The sequence below is a fragment of the Phyllostomus hastatus genome, unplaced genomic scaffold, assembly GCF_019186645.2.
Source record: "Phyllostomus hastatus isolate PE091 unplaced genomic scaffold, TTU_PhHast_1.1 phas_contig_16, whole genome shotgun sequence".
NCBI classification, from domain to species: Eukaryota; Metazoa; Chordata; class Mammalia; order Chiroptera; family Phyllostomidae; genus Phyllostomus; species Phyllostomus hastatus.
This window is the reverse complement of record NW_025333643.1, coordinates 26,268,431-26,294,450: the sequence shown is the minus strand read 5'-3', so window position 1 is coordinate 26,294,450 and position 26,020 is coordinate 26,268,431. Positions and strand designations below refer to the sequence as shown.

At 38.2% G+C, this 26,020-nt stretch overlaps 1 protein-coding gene across 9 annotated transcripts in view; it reads left to right on the top strand.

Annotated features, from left to right (window-relative positions):
• The first annotated feature begins 1,846 nt into the window (after positions 1–1,846).
• EOGT (EGF domain specific O-linked N-acetylglucosamine transferase) overlaps positions 1,847–26,020 on the top strand; it is a 56,587-nt gene continuing 32,413 nt past the window's right edge. Inside the window, exons 1-9 of one of the 9 annotated variants that reach the window (XR_006784931.1) lie at positions 1,847–3,143; positions 3,644–3,842; positions 4,798–4,867; positions 7,463–7,686; positions 8,852–8,952; positions 9,541–9,649; positions 11,614–11,708; positions 12,057–12,161; positions 18,977–19,083. Coding sequence is in view for 8 of the 9 variants with exons in the window: in XM_045832439.1 (XP_045688395.1) it covers positions 3,837–3,842; positions 4,798–4,867; positions 7,463–7,686; positions 8,852–8,952; positions 9,541–9,649; positions 11,614–11,708; positions 12,057–12,161; positions 18,977–19,083 (817 nt within the window). In the remaining variant the exon portion in view is untranslated. Of the gene's footprint in view, positions 3,241–3,643; positions 3,847–4,797; positions 4,868–7,462; positions 7,687–8,851; positions 8,953–9,540; positions 9,650–11,613; positions 11,709–12,056; positions 12,162–18,976; positions 19,084–26,020 lie in introns of all 9 variants that reach the window. The other 8 variants (XM_045832444.1, XM_045832439.1, XM_045832442.1 and 5 more) reach the window with 8 other exon arrangements.

The window sequence follows — 26,020 nt, the reverse complement described above, 5'->3', positions numbered from 1 at the left end:
CTTTTCTAGACCTCTTGGAGGTATAACCACCCTCACAGGAGCAGCACTTGAACTCCTCATTGTAATCTTTTTGCCTGAATACCATCTCTGTTTTCTATATGTTAAATGTTAACTCTCTGGTACCCATCAATGTAGATGTGTGTATCTCTCCATTTTGCTTTTTCTTGAATTCCAGAGATTTCCCCTACCTGCTTTGCTTTCCCCCACCTCCTTAATCTACCATGAATGGATTTTATTTAACCTTCTTTACACTTCTTTGCTTCTAAATATATCAAGTGAGAACTACCATTTTCTCAATCCACTGAGATCTTGCTTCTGCACATGCCCTCAGTTTCGCTGAAATAAACATTAATAAATGCTTATAAAATTTTTCTGTAGGTTTGGATGTTCTTACATCAACAGAGGTAATGGGAAGGTTTTCTGTTTGCTTAATATTAAAGTTTCTTCTTCTATATGGGCAAAGAATGGCAGTTTTATACAATGCTATGTTCACTTGTCTCTTGAAATGACAATCTTAATTTTTTTAAGTATTTATTTTTCAGAGAGAGGGAATGGGAGGGAGAAAGAGGGAGAGAAACACTGATGTGAGGGAGAAACAGTGATTGGCTGCCTGTTGCAGGAGCTCTGAGTGGAGACTGAACCCTCAACCCAGGCACGTACCCTGACTGGGAATCCAACTGGTGACCTTTTGCGGAATGATGCCCAACCAACTGAGTCACATCAGTCAGGGCACAATCTTAATTTTTTAAAAATATGTATTGTTTAAAAAAATCTGTGGTCATGTTGACAAAAATGAGCTCTGGAGGCATTCAGCTCTTCAGCCAATCCAGTCCTAGACTGTTTACCATTGCCTTGGCAAACTGCTCCCACAGCCCCTCCTTCTCCCCAGCGATCTGATTAGATCTCTGTCATTTCAACAATAAGTCACTTGGGATAGTTCTGATATGATATGCTACAACTGGAGAGCATATAGATTCATTTACTTTCAATGATCAAGAATTGCTTTTTAAAAATTTAATTTTGTTTTATAATGTAAAATTTTTACGATTCTAAAGTTACATCTATATAATATATATTCAGAGAAGTTACCTTATTGTATATACATGTCCCTTCCACTGTACTTTTCCACTCACTATGTCCCGCAATGTATAGAGATATTCCTCAATCCTTTTTCACAACTGCATAGCTCAACATTGTGTGGATATGCCATAGTTTATTCAATTAGTCTCCTATTCACAGACATTTGAGTTTAATGTTAATTTGAAGAAAGTTTAAAATTAAAGTTTAACATGGATATTTTAGGGGGGAATTCTGTGTTGAGAATGGCTGTTGCAGAAATACAGAATTCAATTTCATGTTCTTAAATCCCCATCATGTTTCCTCTGAGTCTGAGTAACCACAGCTTAATATGTAGTCATTTAAAATAGTGGTATATGCATGTCACAGCAATTTAATGGGCTTGAATGTCCTTACAAGGAGTCCAGCCTATTTTTTATAAGCCTTTCTGGTATATTGTTTTTTAAAACTACATATATCAATAATCTATATGTATACATATATGGTTTCTTTTTTACATAACTTACTGGCAAACCAGCCTGTTAAAAAAACTTTGTAGCCCTGGCTGGTGTAGCTCAGTGGATTGAGCGTGGGCTGCAAACCAGGCATCACAGGTTCGATTCCCAGTCAGGGCACATGCCTGGGTTGCAGGCCACGGCCCCCAGCAACCGCACATTGATGTCTGTCTGTTTGTCTCTCTTTCTCGCCCCTTCTCTCTCCCTTTCCTCTCTAAAAATAAATAAATAAAATCTTAAAAAAAAACCTTTTTAATGACTTCAATTCATTTCAAGTCAATTAACAGGAAAGCTGCATTTCTTGTATATGACAAAAATAGGATGGTGGCAAATAAGCCGAGAAAATAGTTTTTGAAAATTACTGTCATTTGTATGGGGTGGGCAAAGTATGAAATAGACTTAATCTTTTACATAATGAATAAAGGAGTTAGTACTATAAAGTGCTTTAGAACAATGACTGGTGTACATCAAATACCAAATTTGCTTTATTTGAAAGAAATCCAGATAATCTTAATTTGTAAGGTTGCTAATGGAACTCGTAGCAATCAATTCTCATAATAGCATCTAAAAACATTTTAAAAGAATGTAAGCCTTTGGAAATAAAGTGTCGTGTTTCCTTATGATTCTATCATTAATACTGGTGACATTTTGTGTGAGCATAAGTTTACTTTGATTGTATCAACCTTCTTGCAATCCGCTCTAGTTGAATCAGTATTGAATGATCAACTCTAGTATGCTCTATACGAGACCGTGTGGGAGATGGGCAAATTATTATAACAAAATAATAAAACTAAACAATCAGAATTTAGTAATTATAAAATGATAAAAATTAAACTCCATGAAGTAGCATTTGAATTAGCATGAGTTTTCGGATAGCACGGAGAGGCAAGAACACTAGTATATAATGTTCGTGGACTCCAAAAAAACCTCATTACCAGAAAGTGCTCCGGATTTGAGAGTTAGGGCGGCTTCTACCCCAATTAAGAAAATAGTGAAAATTTGCCTCGCTGCAACTCAGTTAGAATGAAGGAGAGCTGGGTTTTTCACCACCCTATCCAGTGTCCTCCAACGGTGCCCGAGTGGACAGGCGGGCTTCTTCAAGTCCCGCTGCACTTGTTAGCTCTGCAGAGGCTCGCACTCAAAGCCGGGCTGAGAATGCGGGGACCTCGGACTTGCCCAGCCTCTCAAGCAAGCATAGCACTAGGGTAGGTTCTGCAACTCGGCTCTTGCCACGCCTCCTCGCCCTGGCTGACGGAGGTTCCGTGGCTCCCTGGCGCCCCCTGGTCTGGTTCTGCGGGGTAGGTTTCCGGTGAGCCTCTACCCGTACCGGACAACTCCCTCCTCCTGGGCAGCTACCATCTCTGTGGCTTTGCCTGACCCCCCTGTTCCAGGTGGGACTTGTCCCGTGAACTGCGGTGCCTTCACCATCCCCTTCGCGTGGTTGTCCGGCTGCATATGCCTCTGTAGCCCTGGCGCGCTGTGGGCGCTTGTGGGTGCTCCTGACCGCTCCTGGTGCGGCTCCGTGGCAGACTGCAGCCATCCGCTGGGCCCCCGGCGCTCCGCCCCTTCACGGTAAGAGCAGTGGGGAAGATTCCGGGTTCCCAACCTCTGCCGAGAGAACCAGGTTTCCTAGGCCCTTTTTCGGCGCTCGAGGGACTAGCGTCGGAAGGTGCGGGGTGCGGAGCGGGCTAGGGTGTGGGAGGCTCCCGGGATCCCTGCGTCCCTTGAGGCAGCCTGGGGTGGAGAACCTGGTCGTGGCATGGTGGCAGCGGAAGGGCGCTCACTGCTGACTCCGCAGTGCTGGTTCCAGAACTCCCCCAGGCCTCTCAGGCAGCCAAGTCCCCTCAACCCCCGGCCGTGTACATACCATGAGGATTATGGTACCGCGGGGCAAGCTGTGTAGGAATCGTTGTAAGTCTCAGATGTGTGTAGCTTTTCATTTGCTGCCATCTTTAAGCTTTCCCACGTCTGTCACAGAGCAGTGCTCTATCTCACCCACTGTGGTCCCCATCAGCCGCGGTTTTTCACCTCCTCATCTTTCAGGCGTTTTCCTTTTGTCTAACCCCTTTTAGGCCTGTGGGAATCCAGTCAAGGGATGCAGGAGTGGAGGGAGCCAGCTGCTTTGTGCTGAAGGAAAAAGTACCTCATCTGGTAAAGCTTCTATCTGCTGGAGAAGGGCCCCACCCCTCCCCCGGGGGACTTGCAGGAAACACCACAAAAGCCTCTGCCAGACCGGGGATACCAGTAGCTGCCTGCTTCTAGTTTATGCAAGTGGGTACGTGCCCTCTGCAGAAACCAGTTTTCTGTTCTGAGTCTTTAGATTTTCCCGTGATGTAACTGTTACACCTTCATGGATCTGTGGCTTTAGTTATGGCTATAGCTTCGTTCAGGACAACGAACTTGGATAGCCAAAGGGCAGGAGGACTTGGTCATAACAATGACTTTATTTCTGGGGAGGATGAGTCAAAGGATAGGATGTCCTGTCTGTTGAACAGTGAGGCTCAAATAGTAGTGTGATTCAGTGAGTAGGATTACTACCTGCAAATTGTTTGCTCCTAGGAATGTTTTACCTGTCTGTACCAGTTGACGTGTGCATAAAATTGGCTGCCTCATTCCTGCTCAGCATTAGAATCTGGTTTAGGGTGGTTCCTGTAACTCTGCAGCTTGGTATTCATTAAGGCAAAGGAAGGGCACCAGGAGCCAGGGTAGGCCTTATGATATTAAATGCCAGGCCTTTTGTGTACAAGCTATCTCATAAATTATTTTTTTTAACTTAACATATCCATTAATTCAAAATATCACATGAAGAGTAAAATCTACTTCACCATCTTTTTAAGGTAATATGTTTCATTTCTGACAGATTTTATATGTCTGAAACATTACAACAGTTTCTGAGTGGTTCTGAGTATTAAAGAGGTAAATATTTTCATTGTAAGATACTGTTACTATTAAAATGTACTTTTAAGTTTTACAAAATTGCTGTCAACTGACTGTTTAATAAAAGTTCTAGAGAAAAAGATTAATTCAGATCACTTTTACAACAGACAACAGTATACTCTTTAGTTACACCTATATGTGAAACCATTATATTTACCACTCTGGAGGGGAAAGGATTTCTTCTTGGTGTTCCCATTGTTCAGTGATTATCTGTTGGCCTTGGAACTTGAGGCTTAATGGAACATAACAGTATGTTTCTAAAAGCCCCCCATCTTTACTACCCTAACAGGGGTGTCTAATCTGTGACCCGTGGCCGCATGCAGCCCAGGAAGGCTGTGAATGCAGCCCAATACAAAATCGTAAGTTTACTTAAAACATTATGGGTGTTTTTTGTGTGTGTGATTACATGTCACATTGTATTTAATGTGTGGCCCCAGACAGCTCTCCTTGTGTGGTGCAGAGATGCCAAAAGTTTAGACACCCCTGTGCCTAGTTAATGAGGGCTGATTTTGAAAGTTTGGTTTTCCAGTGTGCCCCAATGACAGCAGACTGTGCTGGGAAGCAGCTAAGCTGTAATAGGGCTCTATCACCTTTTGGAAAGAACACTTGTATTTTTTAATTTTTTAAAAATGTTGCCTCAATGGCAAGCCCTTTTTTTTTTAAGATATAATTTTTTTATTCTTTTTTTTAAGATTTTATTTATTTATTTTTTTTAGAGAGGGAAGGGAGGGAGAAAGAGAGAGAGAGAGAGAAACATCAATGTGCGGTTGCTGGGGGCCATGGCCTGCAACCCAGGCATGTACCCTGACTGGGAATCAAACCCGTGGCACTTTGGTTCGCAGCCCGCGCTCTATCCACTGAGCTACGCCAGCCAGGGCAAGATATAATTTTTTTATTCTTAGAGAGATGGGAAGGGAAGGAGAACAGAGGGAGAGAAACATAGATGCGTAAGGGAAACAACTATCAGTAGTCTCTCAAATGCACCCTGTCCCAGGGACTGAACTTGTGTCCCAGGCCTGTGCCCTGATGGGGAATCAAATCAGTGACTTTTCACTTTGCAGGATGATGCCCAACCAACTGAGCTATACTGGTCAGGGAGGTTTTTTTTTTTTAGTAGAGAAGAGATAACACTAAAGTGAACCAAGAATGATTATTGTCTACTATATATTGTCTATAATACTGTGATTATTGTCTATCATATATAGGGAAAATCTGGTCCAAGAGGTTTAATCTTTATGGGATGAGTTAGAAATGTACTAAGGTCTATGACCATTATCTCTTTACAATTCTAAAGCAGGACAGGGAGAGTTAAGGATCCAGTCTCTGAGGCGGACTGCCTGGATTTCACTCCCAGAGTTTCTAAGTCTTAGCTATTATTCTCATAGATTATCATTATACACACCAGAAGGCAAACTTCACAAGGGCAAGGAGTTTAGTTCTTGACTGCATGTTCATTGCTGCATCCTTGTTATTTAGAGTACTTGGCACATAGTATGTTCTCACATACTGCTTGTGATTATTAGTTTTATTCAGCACATACACACTTGCTCAGAGCCATGACACTTCCTTTTTCTTCTGTCTCCCTGGCCTGTTTTCTCTGCTCCACATTATTCAGATATCAGCTCAAATGTTACTGAGCACCCCACACTCCATCCAACATAGCTTTAAATTTTTATTCAGTAAACACATTGAATTTAACATGGCAGGAACATCTAAACATTCTAAATATTGGAACACTTTACCAATATTTAACTCACAACAGCCATATAAGGAAGGATTAATATAAATTCCATTTTTACAAATGAAAAGCTGAGGCACAGAAAGATTAAATAACTTGCTCAAGGTCATACAGCTCAGGGAGCTGTAGCTGGATTCAAACCTAATTGGTCTAGTTTTAAAGTCTTTATTCAGGCATCAACAGACTGGATCATATCAAGGCCTTCCTCCTATTTTTATAAATAAAGTTTTATTAGAACACAGTCCCTACCCCCCCAACTCCTTTAGCACAGGCCATGGCTGCTTTCCTGACAAAGAAAGGTGCTGTTCAGTAGTTGTCACAGAGACTGTACAGCCTGCAAAGTCAAAAATATTTTACTCCTTGGTCCTCTCTAGAAAAAGTTTTCCAGCTCCTGGTTTATTTGAATAACAGCCCATGTCATCCTCTGAAGTTGTTGGTTTGATTGTTTATTTTGTGTCTCTTGCACTAGGTTAAAGGCTCCATGAGATCAGGGGTCTTTCATGCTTTGTTCTCCTCTGTATCTTAGCTCTGATACGGAAAAAAAATCTGAGATGTTCTCAATTAAATTATAGGGGCCAGAAAGGGAGAGAAAGAGACAGATCTGTGAATGGCTGTGTGCCAGCTAACAATGGACAGTTCACATTCTTGTTTTGTCTGTTGGGATTTTGGATTAATTTCCAGGTGGTCATTCTGCAGATTATTTCAGCCAGGCATCATCAAACACCAGGAGCCTTGCTTGTTTACATGCATGCTTTCTAGACCTGTCCCAGCCAATCCATAGAAGCTGGCATTTCTTCCTATGGACTCTGACTGCTCTGAATGGGTGCTTCCCTTCCCCCACTCCTTTACCTATACATGTAGATTCTTTCAGACCACCTCCTTCTTCCCCCTACTTGATATGTAAAAATCCCTGGGATGGCAGATATACTGCTGGGAGTTCAGACTCCATGCCCCAAGACCCATCTTCTTTTTTGGCTAGCACTTTTGGCTTCGTTAAACCTTACGTATAAAAAGATTTGCAGCCATGGAAGTTAAGATTTAGTGTAAGACCTCCTAACACAGTGCCTGGCACATAACAGGTGACAATGAATATTTGTTGAACAAAAGAACATTACTCAGTGATGGAGCAAAGTTCATTGTAATTATGTTTAGCCCTTGACCCCTTTGATTTTTAAAGGATATATCTTAATGAACATGTTTGTGATGTGATCTGTAGGTTTGGAGGTTGCTATGTTAATGCTGCTTGTCTTTGGAATATTGCTTCATGACATCCCACTGAGTAGCCAAGATGAGGCTTTTCCAGGAGCCCATGGCATTCCTGGTGAACCTTTGTTTAACTATGCCAGCATCCGCTTGCCAGAGGAACACATTCCCTTCTTTTTATACAATAATGGGCATATTGCCATGGTCTGCAAGAAAGACTCCCATTGTCCTTATAAGGTAAGTATTATTTTTTTCCTCTTATTTATTAGAAGTATGTAATTTAGACTAGCTTACCAATTCTGCTTTATAACTTGAAGGTAGAATTTCATCTTTTGCTTGTAACTGTGAGTCAATTGTTGTATTTCATGTAATGCTTCTAAGTGACCAAACTTTGTTTAAAATTATGTTCCACTCAGAGCAGTGAGATTTAAAATCTAAATCATACTAAAATAAATAGGCAACCAATAGTATTTGTATATTCTATAAGTGAATCAAGTTAGATTTTATGCACAAAAGGATAATATTTGGCTCAAGGTGTGAAATTTGTTTTTCTTTCAACTGCACCTAAAAGGGTCTCTTAGCACTTAATTTCGATAATATCACTGCCCTGTCTCCATATAATTAAGATTGCTATTGCAGCTTTCCTTCTGTTTTAGAGTTGTTGGAAAGGCCTCAAATTGGAGCCCATGAAGAGGGCCCTTGAGGCCCTAGAGATCAAAGCTGGGTAGATGAGACACTTCCTGTCCCATGGTGCTAACACAGGAAGCCTTCTGAGAAGTAGGCCTGGGACCCAGACCTGGGAGTCAGACCACAGTGCTCCTGGGCTACACACAAGAGCTTTCCAGGCTCTCTGGCCAACAGCAGCTGTGGTGTCCCCCGTGGGCTTCAGAGCTTTCTATGTCTGTGGGGTCTCTGCTGATCTTGATGGATGAGTAAAGTTGTTGAGCCATTTACTTTAGCTCTGATTCTTTGGTGACAGGAAATTCATTTTCTTTTATTTATATTTATTTTTATTGCATTTTTTATTACTATTTATCCCCCTAGAAATTCCGTTTTAGATGACTCTTAAGAGACTGATTTTAGAATCAATTTGCTTAATGGAGATAGGCGATTCATGAAACTGCCTCCAGAAATTTCAATTCAAGTGGCCTTTGGTAGTCTAAGTAAAGCCTAGACCTTTGTTTAGGGGATAGACTGAGCAGGGGGTGGTGATTAAAGATATTGTTGTTAAGAGACTTAAGACTACTTATTCTTAGAATTTAATTATTTTTATTGTGCATGTATTATAAAATATAAAAGTGATAGTTCTATAAAGGTTTGTTTTCTTCGTAGAAAAATCTAAGAGTTCTCTCTAAATGTCAGAAGAAGGGAGCCCAGTCTAAATGCACATTTTATGTTTTAGAAACACTTAGAAAATCTAAAGTACTGCTGGGGCTATGAGGGATCCTGCAGACCAGAGTTCAGGTTCAGTTACCCTGTTTGCACCTACGTCGACATGGGATGGTAAGTGTCCAGATGGAAAAATTCCTCCCCTTTAAGTTATCTTTTTCTGTACTGTATGCTGATGCCTCAATTCCCAGCTGGGCTTTTTTGGTTTTAGATAGTAATTTCTTTAGATATCAGGGTTCAACTTGACTCCTCCCCTCCACACACATACAGGAACATCTCATTTTCTCTGCCAGAGGGAGAAAACAGTATATAGAAGACAAAAAAAGTTTTCCCTCAGCAAACACTCAGAAGGTAAATTGATGTTTTCCTCATGATTCTGGAGGGGGAAATTAAGTATATTATTATTTTCAATACATGCACAGTTAATGGAGTAAGGAAAATATAGTAATCGACATTTAATTCTATTTAGTTCCAGATGATGCTAACTTCACACATTTATATGTGTACTTGTATTATAAGGGAGTACATCTGGAAATAACTTACTTTGGTAATTTCTTATAGCAAGAATTTATTTTAGGGAAATTATGATAGTTTACTTAAAAAATTAATGAAAAAGTGCTAGCAAATTAACCTTTAGAAAGAAGATTCAAGTTTCAGAAAAAGTAGGAAAAAAAATGACAGAATGTCTTTGTTTTCAAATAGGACAGACACTCTGGAGTCAGCCCAGGACACGTTCTGGAAGCAAGCTGACTTTGGATATGCTGGAGCGCGGCTGCGGGAACTGCATGTGCTCTGCCAGCCTGAGCAAATGGTAAGGTGGCCTCATAGTCACAAACATGTGCACTAAATATATTCGTGCCCTTTAGATCACAATGTAAAGAAAAGGTAGACAGCATTGTGAAAAGTCTCCTTGCTCTCAAGTATTTATTGGCTTAGACTTTTATTTAACTTCTAAAAACAGGTTGTTCTGTGTCCTTTGGAATCCATGTCCTCATTTCACACATATATCAGATGGCCATATATTTTTTTTGGATGGCCATATTTTGAGGCAGTTACAATATCACTAGGTTTAGAATTTTTCCCCCAACATGTGCTAAAGCAGATAAATTGATAAATTGCATCTTTACAAATTTCCTTGCAAGTAGTCTGGGACAGATGATCCACCCCAGTTTGTAAATAGCTCTTCTATCTGTGAGCTGGTTGGATTCCCACAAGCATAGCAGAGAGGAAAACAGGGTCCTCAGAGACGTTAACCAACTTTTCTAAGACCACACAACTACCACATAGAATTATACATCTAGAATAGAATGCAGCTCTTCTTCTGTGTGCTGTCAAGCATGCCACTTTGCACACAGTTGGTAAAACAAAACATTGCCCAGAGGCAGTTTGGGGTAGTCAGAAGGACAGGGCCCACACTGTAGGGTTCATATTCTGATTCTTGGACAACTTTCCTATTTTCAATTCTGCTTTTAAGCAATTATTATTTCGGACCTTATGGTAAGGATGAAATGAGATTCTGTATATAAAAATGCTCAGTGCAGAGCCTGGTCCCAACAAAGGGCTCAGTGTTCGTTTTTAAAGGTCCAGGGAATTGTAAGCACTTATGATTAAGGTCTATTTATTTCTCATTGTTTTTAAACCCTGGCTGAATCTCTGATATCTCAGGCATCTCCTTTGTCTCCAGGCAATCCAGAAAATAAAAAAACAATAAAAAAATGCACTTACATTAATAAAACTGAACATATGCTCTATAGTGCTTTTGGAGGATGTCATATAATAGAACTTTAAGCAATTCTCACAAGTAAACGTGGCATTAACCCACACTGCTGCAGGTTGCTGTTAACAGATGTTGTTTTACATGTTGAATTCTCTGGCCTGAGTCTCGTTGTTCATATGGAAAGGGCAAGGGAAGAGCCACAACCCACCTTGCTCACCTCTTCCTAGGCAGTCTGTAGAATGCTTTCCTGGCCGTGATCTACCTCCACATGCTCTATGCTACAGAGTATGATCCCTTAACAACTGTGGATACCAAAACAACATTTGGAGGTGAAGGTCTTGTGTTCAAGGTTAAGGTCTTGTGTTCATAGGAATCAAGGTGAAGGTCTTACATTCATGGGAATTATGGGAAAAACAATGAAATGGTATTTAAATCTCTAAATAAAATCTCTTGTGTTGAAACTCTCTCTTTCAACACAAACCAGATTAGGAGAGACAGGAACAGGTTCTGATCCTTGAATTTTAAACTCATTTATTTCAGTGATTTTGAAAGCATTGCCCTCATGTTACTGTTGAGACAGGAACTCATGCTTTGCAGAGAGTACCTCTTATCATATTGACATGCTGCCCTTTCAGCCTAGTTATTTTAATGTCTTGTGTGCATTATTCTTCATTTCATTTGTCTCGTCTTTGGAAAATGCATTTTCATACAACTGTTGTGGTAGGAATGGTTCTCGGTGTTTTTCTTTCTTTTTTCTTAAAGGACTGAACCACATATTCAGCTCTTGTCTTTAAAATTTGAGGTGACATAAATTGAACATTTGGGAGTTTTTAGTCACCCAAAAGTATGAAAATTTTCAAACCTATGCTTGGCCGAAGCCTGCTGAGAAGGGGACAAGTCTTTAAATAGAAGCAGTCTTTGGGAAGCTTCCCTCACCACACTATGTGGTGTGAACTTGAAGGCACACGTGCCATCAACATGTCTGGCAAGTATGAGTGTATCCTCGAAATGTTAATACTCAGAGTTTTTTTTTTTCTTTTTTCTCAATCTTATTTTAGAATGACTCAAGTTTGGTATGTTCCCGTTACCTTCAGTATTGCAGAGCAGTCAATCTCTATCTTGATTTAAGAAACATCAAGAGAAACCATGACAGGTATTTAAGTGGTTGATGTTAAAATCTAATGGAAATTCTGTAATATTTTCAAGTCCAGGGATATACCTTGTATTTGCTTTGTACTGATACGGCAATGAGGTTGAGGACAGATGGAGGATGGAAGACTCATATTGGTCATGAGTTGACCATTGTGAAGCTGAATTATAGGTCCATCAGCTTCGTATGCCATTCTGCTACTTTTGTATATATTTGAAATGTTCTATTATAAAGAGTTAAATTCTGATGGAAAACCAGTTTTGGAAATTAGTAAATCATTTTGGTTACAACTCATGAGCTTGAGTCATGAAAAAATTTTCCAAACTCAATTTAATTTTTATTACTCATCAGATTTAAAGAAGATTTTCTCCAGACTGGTGAAATTGGAGGACACTGTAAACTTGACATTCATACATTAATGTCGGAAGGTCAGCGCAAAAGCCCTTTACAGTCTTGGTGAGGTTCTTTTTGTTTTGTTTTGTTTTGTTTTTATTATGTTTGTAAAAAATTTGCCTTTATTTCTGGCACTTGCAGATTTTGATAAGGACTTTCAAATGGAAAATTTTACTTCATTTGTGAATAATTTGGTATGAATTTGGGGAGTGATGGCTACAGGGTGAATCTGCCAGTTATATCTGAATCAAATGTTTTTTTCTGTTTTGTTTATGTTTTTATTTTTTCCTGTTAAGTATTTTATTGTTTATGTTATTACAGTTGTACTAATTTTTCCTATTTTGCCTCCTCCACCCATCCTGCCCCCCTTTCCCACTGTCAGTCCCCTCACTGTTGTCCATTTCCATGGGTCATGCATATATGTTCTTTGATTAATCCTTTCACCTTCTTTCGACCAGTCCCTGCATCCCCCTCCCCTTTTATAGCTGTCAGTCTGTTCCATGTTTCTATGTCTCTGATTCTATTTTGGTCATTAATTTTGTTCATTAGATTCCATCTATAAATGAGATCATATAGTATTTGTCTTTCATTGACTGGCTTATTTCACTTAGTATAATAGACGCCAGTTCCATCCATGCTGTTGCAAAGATAAGAATTCATTATTTACTGCTGTGTAGTATTATATGTTTATAAAATATTAAGAAGTATGATATAGTGCTTACTGATTGCTAATAGAAGAAAAATTAGTTTAAAAATGAATTTTTATTAACTCATCATTATTGCTATATGTGTTTGGGGGAATATACTTTTTAAAAAAAGAAATACACATTTATTGAAGTATGAACAGGCATATAGAAAAGTATACATTTGAATTATGAATGAGTGAATTTACCTGTGTCACTGTTACCCAGGTCAGAAATAGACCCTCATCAGCACCCCAGGTTCTCTTCTAGTCACAACCCCATCCTCCTGTCCAAAGACAAATGCATCCTGACTTTCAATACCAATTGATCAACCTTTTGAACTTTATATAAACTGGAGAATACATTTTGATTTAAAACTTTTTCAAAATTAAACTATTTCTATGGTCTATCAAGAAATTTACCATCTCTAGAAATTAAGGAACAAGGGTAATTTAAAACAACTTAATTTAAAATACTTTTAGACCCTTAGAAGTTTAAACATAATAAAAGGAGTTTCCATTGTAACCTTATTCTGACTTCCTCTAATGATGACATCTTACATAAATAATATAGCTCAATGATCAAATCCATGAAAATCACATTGGTGCAATGTTAATAATGAACACATTTGGATTTTACCAGTGCTTATATATGCTCTCATTTTTTTTTGATATCTAGTTCTATGAAATTTGTATCACACGTCTAGGTACGTGTAACCACTACCACAATCAGGATATCCCAAAGAAACTGTCATGCCACTTCTTTATAGTCTGAGGTTCTGAGCAGTCAATTTTGATGTGTGGGGGTGGTTTCCACATATCACCAAACAAGTCTCTGAAACCATCTGGGTGTCCTACAGCTCAATTCAATTCTGATATACTGTCCCACAGGTTAAGGGCTCAGTCCCACAAGACTGCAGCTCCCCTTCAGGCCTCAGTCTCAAGGCCAGGTTGTCACTTGTGCTTCTGACTGATCAGAAATAGATTGGAGGTTCTAATGATCCCCTTCTTGGGTTTAGTTTGCTAGAGCAGTTCATAGAGCTTTGAGAAACATTTTCCTTATTAAATGGTTTATTATAAAAGAATATAGCTGAGGAACAGTCAGATGGAAGAGGTGCATAGGGCAAGGTATGGGGAAGGGTTTAGAGCTTCCTCGACTTCTCCAGGCACACCAGTCTCTCCAAATCTCTAAGTGTTCCCCTACCCAGAAGCTCGTCTTTTAGTTTTTTTTATGGAGGCTTTGTTATATAGGCTTTGTTGATTAAATCATTGGCCACTCATTGATTCAACCTCTAACCTTCTTCCTTTCTCCAGAGGTCAAGAGGCAGGACTGAACATTCTAAACCTCTAATCACACCATTGGTTCTTCTGGCAATCAGCCCCCAACCTAAGGGTGGTCCAAAAGCTACCTAATTAACATAACAAAAGAGACCTGTATGGCTCTCATCACCTTAGAAATCAGAAGGGTTTTATGAGCTCTATGCCAGAAAGATGGGGAGTAAGACCTAATGTTGTAATATTATAAATCACAATACCACAAGTCACATAGGATACTCTTATGTTAACTTTTGAGGTCAAACATTCATTGTAAGCAAATCCTTCAGGATAATAATCTACTATACATTTGTATAGCATTTTATAGTCCACAATGCAGTATCTTCTTTGACTTAACAGAGTTTTGCATAGGAGTTCCTGTATTCTAGTGGGCATTTTTATGCCTAGCCATTTTGATATCTAATTCCGCATGGTAGTTTCCTAGGGTGTATTTGTATCAGGTATTTATTCCTGTGCAATATTTTACTCCAAATATGCCTGCCCTAGAGTATAGTTGTATTTATTATCTATTGCTGTGTGACAAATTACTCCAAAATGGAGCATTTTAAGACAACAAACATTCATTTTCTTATGAAGTTTCTGATGGTCAGGTTTTGGAGGCAGCCAAGCCGGGTGGTTCTGGCTCATGGTCTCCTACAAGGTCCCAGTTCGGTGGTTGACGAGGGCTGCAGTCATCTCTAGATTCAGCTGGACCTGGAGAATCTGTTTCTAAGCTCAGGCACATTGTTGTAAGTGCTAACAAACAAATGGCTTGATATTTCTTTAGCAAAATAGGTTTATTTGGGAATTTAAAAAAATATAAATTAAGGACATGCAGCCTAATGGTGACCTATGCCCAAGTCTAGAGAACAAAGGAGAGGAACATTATTTTATAGAGAAAAGGGTGAGTTTACAGGGGTTGTTGTCAACAAAGAGCCTACTGGGAGAAACTGGGAGTTCAAAGTGTAGCAGCTTTTCATTGGCTGAGTTGTAACCATCTTTCATTGGTTGAGTGGGTTCCTAAGTGAGAAAATCCTTCTTACTGTTGTAGTAGTAGCTAGTAGAACATCTTCCTATGGAGATGGACAGTATATCTTTTCCTGTTTGGGATGATTGATCATGAGTGGTAGGGCATGAAAACTGCCCCCTACAGGCCCTCTTAACTCAAATTGAAATGAGCTTTTTGTTGACTAATCTTTGAATAAGTTTTAGTTTTTCTCTGGCTATTGTTAGGAGTGCCATTTCTTTGCCATGTGGGCCTCTTCCAAGTGTCACAGCACCCGGTAGCCAGGATTCCCAAGAGAGCCCTTGGTGAAAGAGATAGAGATGATAGAGACAGAGACAGAGACAGAGATAGAGATAGAGATAGAGATAGAGATAGAGATAGATAGAGATAGAGATAGAGATAGAGACGAGAAGAGGAGGTGCAGGGAGGAGGGATGGGGAGAAGGAGAAACAGAGAGACAGCATGCCCAGTTGGAGGTCTTAGTCTTTGTATGCTCCAATCTCAGAAATGACACACCATCACTTCTGCCACATTGTGTTCATTAGAAATGAATCACTAAGTCCAGCCCACACTCAAGGGAAGGGAATTAAACTCCTCCCCTTGAAGGGAAAATTATCAAAGAATTTGTGGACAGATTTTAGAAACCACAGTAATTTAGCATTGTGTGTTTTAAAAGGATCTGTTTAATACTTGTTTTACATCACATGTGGTTTCAAAGATGAAGTATTACAAATGATCTTTAAGTTAACTCTAAATATCTTTTTTTTAAAAAAAAGATTTTATTTATTTATTTTTATAGAGGAGAAAGGAAGGAGAAAGAGAGGGAAAGAAACATCAGTGTGTGGTTGACTCTTGTGCACCTCCTACTGGGGACCTGGCCTGCAACCCAGGCATATGCCCTAGACTGGAAGTCAAACCGGTAGCACTTTGGTTTGCAGGCCAGCACTCAATCCACTGAGCCACACCAGCCAGGGCAACTCTAAATATCTCTTGTCACATGCTTGTGATTGTCTTCTTTTACATGGAAGAAACCTGTGCCATGTGGCTTTCAAAGATGTTTTCTAAGAAAAAGGCTTTCCTTTCTTCTGGGAAATGTAGCTGTCTGCTATCTTTCCAAGACACTGGGTAATTCTTTTTTTTTATTTTAAATTTAAATATTTTATTGTTTGTGCTGTTACAGTTGTCCCAGTTTTTCTCCTTTTGCTCCCCTCCGTCCAGCCCATCCCTCACTCCCATAGTTAATCCCCACACCATCGTTCATGTCTGTGGGTCATTCATAGATGTTTTTTGACTAATCCCTTCACTATTTTCCAACCAATCCTCCCCTCCCCTTGCTGCCCTCTTACAGCTGTTCTATGTTTCTATCTATGTTCTATCTTTCAATCTGTTCTATGTTTCTTTTTTTGTTTGTTTGTTTTCTATGTTTCTATGCCTTTGGTTCTGTTTTGCCCTTTAGTTTATTTTGTTCATTTGATTCCACTTATAAGTGAGATCATATGGTATTTGTCCTCCAATGATTGGCTTATTTCACTTAGCATAATATTCTACAGTTCCATCTATTTTGTCCCAAAGGTAAGAATTCCTTCTTTTTTACTGCTCCTTGGTATTCCACTGTGTAAATGTACCACTGTTTTTGAATCCACCCATTTAGTGACGAGCACTTAGGCTATTTCCAAATCTTGGCTAGTGCATAGAGGTGCATATATTCTTTGAAATTGGGATTCTTAGGATATATTCCCAGCAGTGGAATTGCTGGATTAACAGGCAGTTCCATTCTTAATTTTTTGATGAAATTCCATACTGTTTTCCACAGTGGCTGCACTAGTATGCATTCCTACCATAAGCAGATTAGGGTCTCTTTTATCTACATCTTTAGTCCTTGTTGTTTGTTGATTTATTAATGATAGCCATTCTGACAGGTGTCAGGTGATATCTCATAGTGGTTTTAATTTTCATGTCCCTGATGGCTAGTGATATTGAGCATTTTTTTTATATGTCTATGGGCCCTGTGTATGTCCTCCTTGGAGAAGTGTCCATTCAGGTCCTTTGCCCATTTTTTAATTGGATTGTTTGTCTTCTGGTGTTGAGTCATATAAGTCCTTTATATAGTTTGGAGATTAAACCCTTGTCCAGTGTATCATTGGCACATATGTTCTTCCATATAGTGGATTCCCTTTTCATTTTGGTGATGGTTTCTTTAGCTGTGCAGAAGCTTTTTAATTTGATGTAGTCCCATTTGCTTATTATTTCCTTTGTTTTCCTTGCCCTAGGAGATTTGTCAGCAAAAATATTACTGCATGAGATAGCTGAAATTTTACTGCTTATGTTTTCTTTCAGGATTTTTATGGTATTGTGACTTACATTTGTCTTTATCCATTTTGAGTTTATTCTGGCGTATGGTATAACATAGTAGCCTAATTTTATTTTTTGGCATGTATTAGTGTCCAGTTCTCCCAACACCATTTATTGAAGAGACTGTCTCTGTCTCTCTTTTTTTGAAGAGACTGTCTTTACTTCATTGTATGCTCTTGCCTCCTTTGTCAAATATTAATTGACCTTAAGGATATGAGTTTATTTCTGGGCTTTCTATTCTGTTCCATTGATCTATGTGTGTGTTCTTATGCCAGTACCAGACTGTTTTGATTACAGGAACCTTGTAGTATAGATTGATATAAGGTATTGTGATCTCACCAACCTTGTTCTTCTTTCTCAAAATTGCTGAGGCTATTCAGGGTCATTTTTGGTCCCATATGAATTTTTGGAATATTTGTTCTCATTCTGTGAAGTGTGCCATTGATATTTTAATAGGAATTGTATTGAATCTATAGATTGCTTTGGGTAGTATGGACATTTTAATGATATTAATTCTTCCAATCCATGAACATGATATATGCTTCCACTTATTTGTATTTTCTTCAATAGTTTATTTCCTTCTTTTGCATTGTATAGTTTTCTGAGTACAGGTTTTTTTGTCTTCTTGGTTAAACTTATTCCTAAGTACTTTATTTTGTTGTTGTTGTTGTTGTTGTTGCAATAGTAAATGGGATTGTTTTCTTAGTTTCTCTTTCTGATAGTTCATTATTGGTGTATAAAAATGCCGTTGATTTCTGAGTAGTGATTTTGTATCCATTTACTTTGCCAAATTCATTTATTGGAGCTGGCAGGTTTTTGGTGGAGCCTGTAGAGTTTTCTATGTACACTATCATGTCATCTATGAATAATGGCAGTTTTACTTCCTCATTTCCAATATGGATGTCTCTTATGTCTTCTTGTCTGATCACTGTGGCTAGAAACTTCCAGTACTATATGGAATAAGAGAGGTGAAAGTGAACATCCCTGTCTTGTTCCTGATCTTAAGGGAATTCTTTTAGTTTTTATCCATTTAATATGATGTTGGCTGCAGGTTTTTCCTATATGGCCTTTGTTATGTTGAGGTATGCTCCCTCTATTCCCTCTTTTTTACCAGATAATTCTTGGAATGCTGTCTTTCTCAGAATCCAAGAAGTCTATGCCAAGAGAGCCTCTGGGTCAGTGTTACTTCTGAGACTCCTCAGACTCCGGGAAACCTTTTTGAATCTTCCCACTGTACTGGTAGATGATTTAGCCAACTTAATGTATAAATTTCTTCTTTGTTACCAGTTTGTTAGAAAGTTACCAGTGTATCTTGCACTAAAATTTAAAATCATTTTTGTTCCTTATCTCAGCATTAAAATCAATATCAAGTTATGTGTTAGTAAGTTTGAGAAGTTCCACATGTCTTCCTAAGTGCCTGTTCTAGAAATAAAATTACCCAAATGAAGAGATCTTAAGTGACAATGTTGCAGTAGGATGTTCAGGAGAATCACTCTGAAAGTATCTCCTAATTCATACTTTAAGGTTTGCGGAGCTCCAAAGCTATACTCAGCTCAACTTCAGACCTATAGAAGATGCTAAATGTGACATTGTTATTGAAAAGCCAACCTACTTCATGAAATTGGATGCAGGTGAGAAGTTAATTTGACTATAATTTATTTATTTCATTTTAATTTTATTTTTAAAAAGATTTTATTTATTTATTTATTTAATTTATTTATTTTTAGACAGAGGGGAAGGGAGGGAGAAAGAGAGAGGGAAAACGTCAATGTGTGGTTGCCTCTTGTGTGCCCCCTACTGGGAACTTGGCCTACAATGCAGGCATGTGCCCTGACTGGGAACTGAACCAGCAACCCTTTGGTTTGAAGGCCCATGCTCAATCCACTGAGCCACACCAACCAGGGCTATAATTTATTAATGAGACTTTGTTACTTTTTTGATATACACATGTAGTGATTTCCTGTGACTTTTTGGGAAGCAGTATGATATTAAACAATGGATTTGCTTTGTGCTTTCCTCTCTGAAGAAGTGAATTTGTTTGAATTTCCCTTCATTTGTTTGAATTTCCCTTAATTTAATATTTGAGTATTTTTTAAAATATATGTATTTATTTATTTTTAGAGAAAGGGGAAGGGAGGGAGAAAGAGAGTGAGAGAACATCAGTGTGTGGTTGCCTCTCATGTGCCCCCAACTGGGGACCTGGCCCACAACCCAGGTATGTGCCCTGACTGGGAATAGATCTGGTGACCCTTTAGTTCATAGGTTGGCATTCAATGCACTGAGCCATACTGCACAGTATAAAGTATAGGGGTACTACTTTATTTTATTTTATTATTTATTTATTTATTTTCCTTTTTTAATTGATGTTTGAATACAGTTGTCTCCATTTTCCCACTACCACTTTCTGCCGCCCTACCCAAGCCAACCTCCCACCCTCAATCCCACTCCCGCCTTGACTCCATCGATGGGTCCCTCATTCATGTTCATTTATGTCCCTTTCCATTCTTTCCTACATTATTTCCCTCTCCCGTCCCCTCTGGTTACTGTCAGTTTGTTGTTGATTTCAATGCCTCTGGCTATATTTTGCTTGCCATTTTGTTTTGATAATTAGGCTCCACTTATAGGTGAGAAAATATGGTATTTGTCTTTCACCACTTGGCTTACTTCACTTAGCCTAATACTTTCTAGTTCTATACATGTTGCGAAGGGTAGGAGCTCCCTCTTTCTTTCTGTTACATAGTATTCCATTATGTAAATGTACCATAGTTTATTGATCCACTCACTTACTAATGGGCACCTAGGTTGCTTCTAGCACATGGCTATTGTAAATGTTGCTGCTATGAACATTTGGGTGCATAGGTTCTTTTGGATTGGTGTTTCAGGGTTCTTAGGATATAATCCCAGCAGTTAAATTGCTGGGTCAAAAGGCAGTTCCATTTTTACTTTTCTGAGGAAATTCCATACCGTTTTCCACAGTGGCTGTACCAGTCTGCATTCCAACCAACAGTGTACTGGGTTCCCTTTTCTCCGCAACCTAACATTTATCATTTGTCAATTTGTTTATGATGGCTATTCTGACTGGTGTGAAGTGGTATCTCACTGTAATTTTAATTTGCATATCTCTGATGGCTTGTGATGCTGAGCATCCTTTCAAATGTCTCCAGATCTTCTGTATATCCTCTTTGGAGAAGTGTCTGTCATGTCCTACGCCCATTTTTTAATTGGATTGTTTGTCTTCCTGGTGTGGAGTCATGTGAGTTCTTTGTATATTTTGGAGATCAAAGCCTTGCCCGAGATAATCATGGGCAAATATGTTTTCCCATACATTTGGTTCCCTTTTCATTTAATGTTTTCTTTAGCCATGCAGAAGCTTTTTATTTTGATGAAGTACCATTTGTTTATTTTTTCCTTTATGTCCCTTGCTCTAGGGGACATACTGGTGAAAATATTGCTGTGTGGAATATCTGAGATTTTCCTGCCTATCTTTTGTTCTAGGACTTTAATTGTATCACAACTTATATTTAATTCTTTTATCCACCTTGAATTTATTTTTGTGTATGGCATAAGTTGGTGTTTGAGTTTCATTTTTTTGCATGTAGCTATCCAGATGTCCCAACATCATTTGTTGAAGAGGATATTTGGATTCAATTTTATGTTTCTACCTGCTTTGTCGAATATTAATTCACCATAGAGACTCAGGTTTATTTCTGGTCTCTCTATTCTGTTCCATTGATCTATGCATCTATTCTTATGCCAGTACCAGACTGTTTTGATTACAGTGGTCTTGTAATATAGTTTGATCAGGTATGGTGATCCCACCTACTTTCTTCTCCTTGCTTAAAATTCCTGCAACTATTCATGGTTGTTTATAGTTCCATATAAATTTTGGAAGTGTTTGTTCTATATCTGTGAAATATGTCATTGGCATTTTCATTGGGATTGCATTGAATCTATAAATTGCTTTGGGTAGTATGAATATTTTGATGATGTTAATTTTTTAATCCATGAACGTGGTATATGCTTCCATTTATTTTTGTCTTCCTCAATTTCTTTCTTCAGTATTGTATAGTTTTCTGAGTACAGGTCTTTTACCTCCTTGGTTAGGTTTATTCCTAGGTATTTTATTTTTCTTGTTCCCATAGCGAATGGGATTTTTTTCCTGATTTCTGTTTCTAATATTTAATTGTTGGTGTACACAAATGCCTTCAATTTATGAATATTGATTTTGTATCCTGCTGTTTTTCCAAATTCACTTATTAGGTCGAGTAGTTTTTTGCTGGAGTCTGTAGGGTTTTCTATGTACACTATCATGTCATCTGAAAACTGACTATTTTGCTTCCTCCTTTCCAATTTGAATGCCTTTTATTTCTTCTTCTTGTCTGATTGCTGTGTCTAGGACTTCCAATAAATACTGTGTTGAAGAGAAGTGGTGAAAGTGAACATCCTTGTCTTGTTCCTGATCTTAGTGGGAAAGATTTTAGTTTTTGCCCATTGAATATGATGTTGGTTGTAGGTCTCTTATATATGGCCTTTATTATGTTGAGGAATGTTCCCTCTATTCCCACTTTGCTGAGTGTTTTTATCAAAATGGGTGCTGTACCTTATCAAATGCTTTTTCTGCATCTTTTGATATGATCATGTGATTTTGTCTTTGCTTTTGTTTATTTGATGTATTATGTGTATAGATTTGTGACTATTGTACCATACTTGCATCACTGGGATGAATCCCACCTGGTCATGGTGTATGATCTTTTTAATGTATTTCTGGATGTGGTTTGCCAATATTTGGTTGAGGATTTTAGCGTCCATGTTCATCAGCATTATTGGCCTGCAGTTTTCTTTCTTTGTTGTGTCTTTATCTGGTTTTGGGATTAGGATGATGCTGGCTTCATAAAAAGAGTTTGGGAGTCTTCAGTCTTCTTGGATTTTTTGGAAAAGTCTGTGAAGGATAGGGGTTAGCTCTTCCTTAAATGTTTTGTAAAATTGTGTGAAACCATCCAGTTCAGGGCTTTTGTGTGTTGGGAGTTTTTTGATTATTGCTTTGATTTCATCAGCTGTTATTGGTCTTTTCAGGCTTTCTCCTTCTTTTTCACTGAGTTTTAGAAGATTATATTTTTCTAGAAATTTGTCCACTTAGGTTTTCAAATTTCTTGGCATATAGTTCTTCATAATAATTTCTTACAATTCTTTGTATTTCTGTGGTGTCAGTTGTAATATCTCCTCTTTTGTTTCTGAGTATGTTTATTTGGGCCCTCTCTCTTTTTTTCTTGATGAGTCTGCTTAAAGTCATGTTGATATTTTTATCTTTTCAAAAACCAGCTCCTGGATTTATTGATCCTTAGAATTGTTTTTTTAGTCTCTATGTTGTGTAATTCTCTGATCTTGGTTATTTCCTTCCTTCTACTTGACCTGTGCTATCTTTGTTGTTGTTCCTCCAGTTCCTGTAGATGTAAGGTTAGGTTGTTTATTTGAAATATTTCTATCTTTTTTAGGTAGTCCTGTATCGCTATGAACTTCCCTCTCAGGACTGCCTTTGCTGTGTCCCATACCTTTGGGACTGTTGTGAGTTCATTTTCATTTGTGTCAAGAAACTTTGTGATTTCTTCCTTGATTTCATTCTTAACCAATTCATTGTATAATAGCATGCTATTCAATCTCCATGAGTTTGAGTATTTTTGAGTTTTTTCCTTCAGGTTGGTTTCTAGTTTCAGGCCCTTGTGGTCTGAGAAGATGCTTTCTATGATTTCAATATTCTTGAATTTGTTGAGGCTTGTTTTGTGTCCTGTCATGTGGTCTATCTTTGAAAATGTTCATGTGCATTTGAAAAGAATGCATATTTAGCTTCTTTGGGATAAAAGGCTCTCTATATATCAGTTAAGTGCATTTAATCCAGGGCATTGTTCAATGCAGCAATATCGTTGTTGATACTTTTTTGGGAAGTTCTATTCATTTTTGACAGTGGGGTGTTGAAATTCTCTAGTATATGTGTGTTGCTGTCTGTATCTTTCTTGAAGTCCTGCAAAAGTTTCCTTATGTGTTTGGGTGCATATATAACTATAATGTTCATGTCTTCTTAATGGATTCTTCACTTGAGTATTATGAAGTGTCCTTTTGGGACTCTTTTTATGGCCTTTGTTTTGAAGTATTTTGTCGGATATAAGTATTGCTACCCTGGACTTTTTTCCTGCCTGTGGGATGGAATATTTTTTCCCAGCCCTTCACTTTCAGTCTGTGTAGGTCTTTTGTTCTTAGATGGGTCTCCTGGCAGCATATGTGTGAGTAGTGTTTTTAATCATTCTGCTAACCTTTTTCTTTTGATTGGAGCATATAATCCATTTACATTTAAGGTTATTATTGATAGGTACTTATTCATTGCCATTTTATTTCCTTTGTACTTTCATTCCTTTCTTTTTCACTCTTTTCCTTCCTCTTCTTAAAGCAGTACCTTTAGCATATCTTGCAGTGCTGGTTGGTGGAGGTGTATTCTTTGAGGCTTTTTTTGTCTGGGAAACTTTTTATTTGGCCTTCCATTTTAATTGTGAGCTTTGCTGGATAGAATAGTCTTTGTTGCAGGCCTTTGTTTTTCATTGCTTGGAATATTTCTTGCCACTCTCTTCTGGCTTGGAGTGTTTCTGTTGAGAAGTCAGCTGCCAGCCTTATTGGGGCTCCCTTGTATGTTACTTTCTGTTTCTCCCTTACTGCCTGTAAGATTCTCTCTTTGTCTTTAAATTTTGCCATTTTAATTATGTGTCTTGCAGTGGGCCTCTTTGGGGTCCTCTTGAATTGGGTCCTTCTCTGCTTCCTGGACTTGTGTGGCTTCTTCTCTCATTAAATTAGGGAAATTTTCCATCATTACTTTTTCAAACAGGTTTTCTATGCCTTGCTCCTCTTCTTCTCCTTCTGGTATCCCTGTTATATGAATATTATTTCATTTCATGTTGTCCTGCATTTCCCTTAATTCCTCTTCATTTTTTCAGCCTTTTTTCTTTTCTTGCTATTTTTGGGAGGTTTTTTGTACTTTGTCCTATAGCTCACTGGTCCGATCTTATCCTTCATCCAGCCTGCTTTTGATTCCTTCTACTGTATTCTTTAATTCTGAAATTGTATTCTTCATTTCTTCTTGGCCCTTGTTGATTGTTTCTGTGTCCCTTTTTTTTTTTGACATAGTTTGCAGTAAATTCCTGATAATTTCCCTGTAGCTTTTGGTAGTTCACACTGAGCTCATTGGGCTTCCTTATAACCATTGTTTTGAACTCAATATCTGATAGTTGAGTTATGTCTATTTCATTTAGCATCCCTTCTGAGGATTCCTCCTTTCCTTTAGATTGGGGTTTGTTTCTTTGTCTTCCCATTGTTTATAGTACTCTTCTTATTTGCTTTTGTTGCTTAAATTGATCTGTTTTGAGTTTCTGACTTCGTGGTATGAACTTCTATGGTGAGAGGCCTGTTAGATACAATGGTTCAGTCTCCCTGATCACCTGAACTTGATGTTCTTGGGATCTCCTTTATGCCTTTTATGCTTGTTTTTTGGATGTAATTGGATTTTGATTGTTGTTGGATCATTCTTTCTTGGGTCCTTCTCTTTTGCTGATTGACTTAAGATCACTTTGCCCACCACGTCTTGTGCACTGTTTTGCAGGCAAGCACAGAGCCCTGAATGAAACCACAGAGCCCAAGAAACAAACCCACACTAACAACTATAGCTCCCCCCAACAATCCCACTATCAATACCAAATGAACCAGCATTAATAATGGTGTAATGTGACTAAGAATATTATAAGAAAAGAGAGTGGATATGAGATGACCTACTAAAAGAAAAATTACTTTGAGAAGGTAGAGGGAGGAGCACTAATAAGAGTTGGGAGTTGGAGCAATGGAAGGAGAGAAGGTATAGTGTACCTCATGTATAAAGAAAGGGAGTTATGAGTGTGGAATGGAGTATGAGAAGGGAAGTGTATAATGTTAGGTTTAAACAGAAATTAAAATAGTATAAAATAAAATAAAGTGTTACAGAGAAAGAAAAAGGAAGGAAAAATATTAAATAATTAATAAAAATATAGGAGTCAAATTGGAGAGAAAGATCCACCAGAGTATTATCAACAACAAACAAGCTAAAATTAATATAGGTGGTATGGGAATAAGAGGGAAAAAAGAAACAAAGAAAAGTGTAAGAGATGTTTAGCATAATGGGCAGTGGTTTTGTAATGATGGAGGGAGAGGGAATACCAAGAGTAAGGGACAAAAACTAGACTAAGTGAAGGAAAAATTAAAATTTGGGGTATAAAGGAAAAGAAAAAGGAGAATAAAGAAAAATAAAAGGGCAGGGTAAAAGAGGAATATAAGAAAGACAAAAAAGAAAAAGAAAAAAGTAGGCTATGATGGCATAATTAAAATTTAAGTAAAGAAAAAAAAAGAATAGGAGAGGTGTCCAGTAAAATTTGTCATTTGAAATACAGAATTAGTGAAGCTCTAGGGATAACCTTGAAAAAACAATGTAACAACTACCCTACCCACAACCAACTAGCAGTTTGTTATAAGTGTAGAGAGAATGCTGGTATTTTAGTAGCT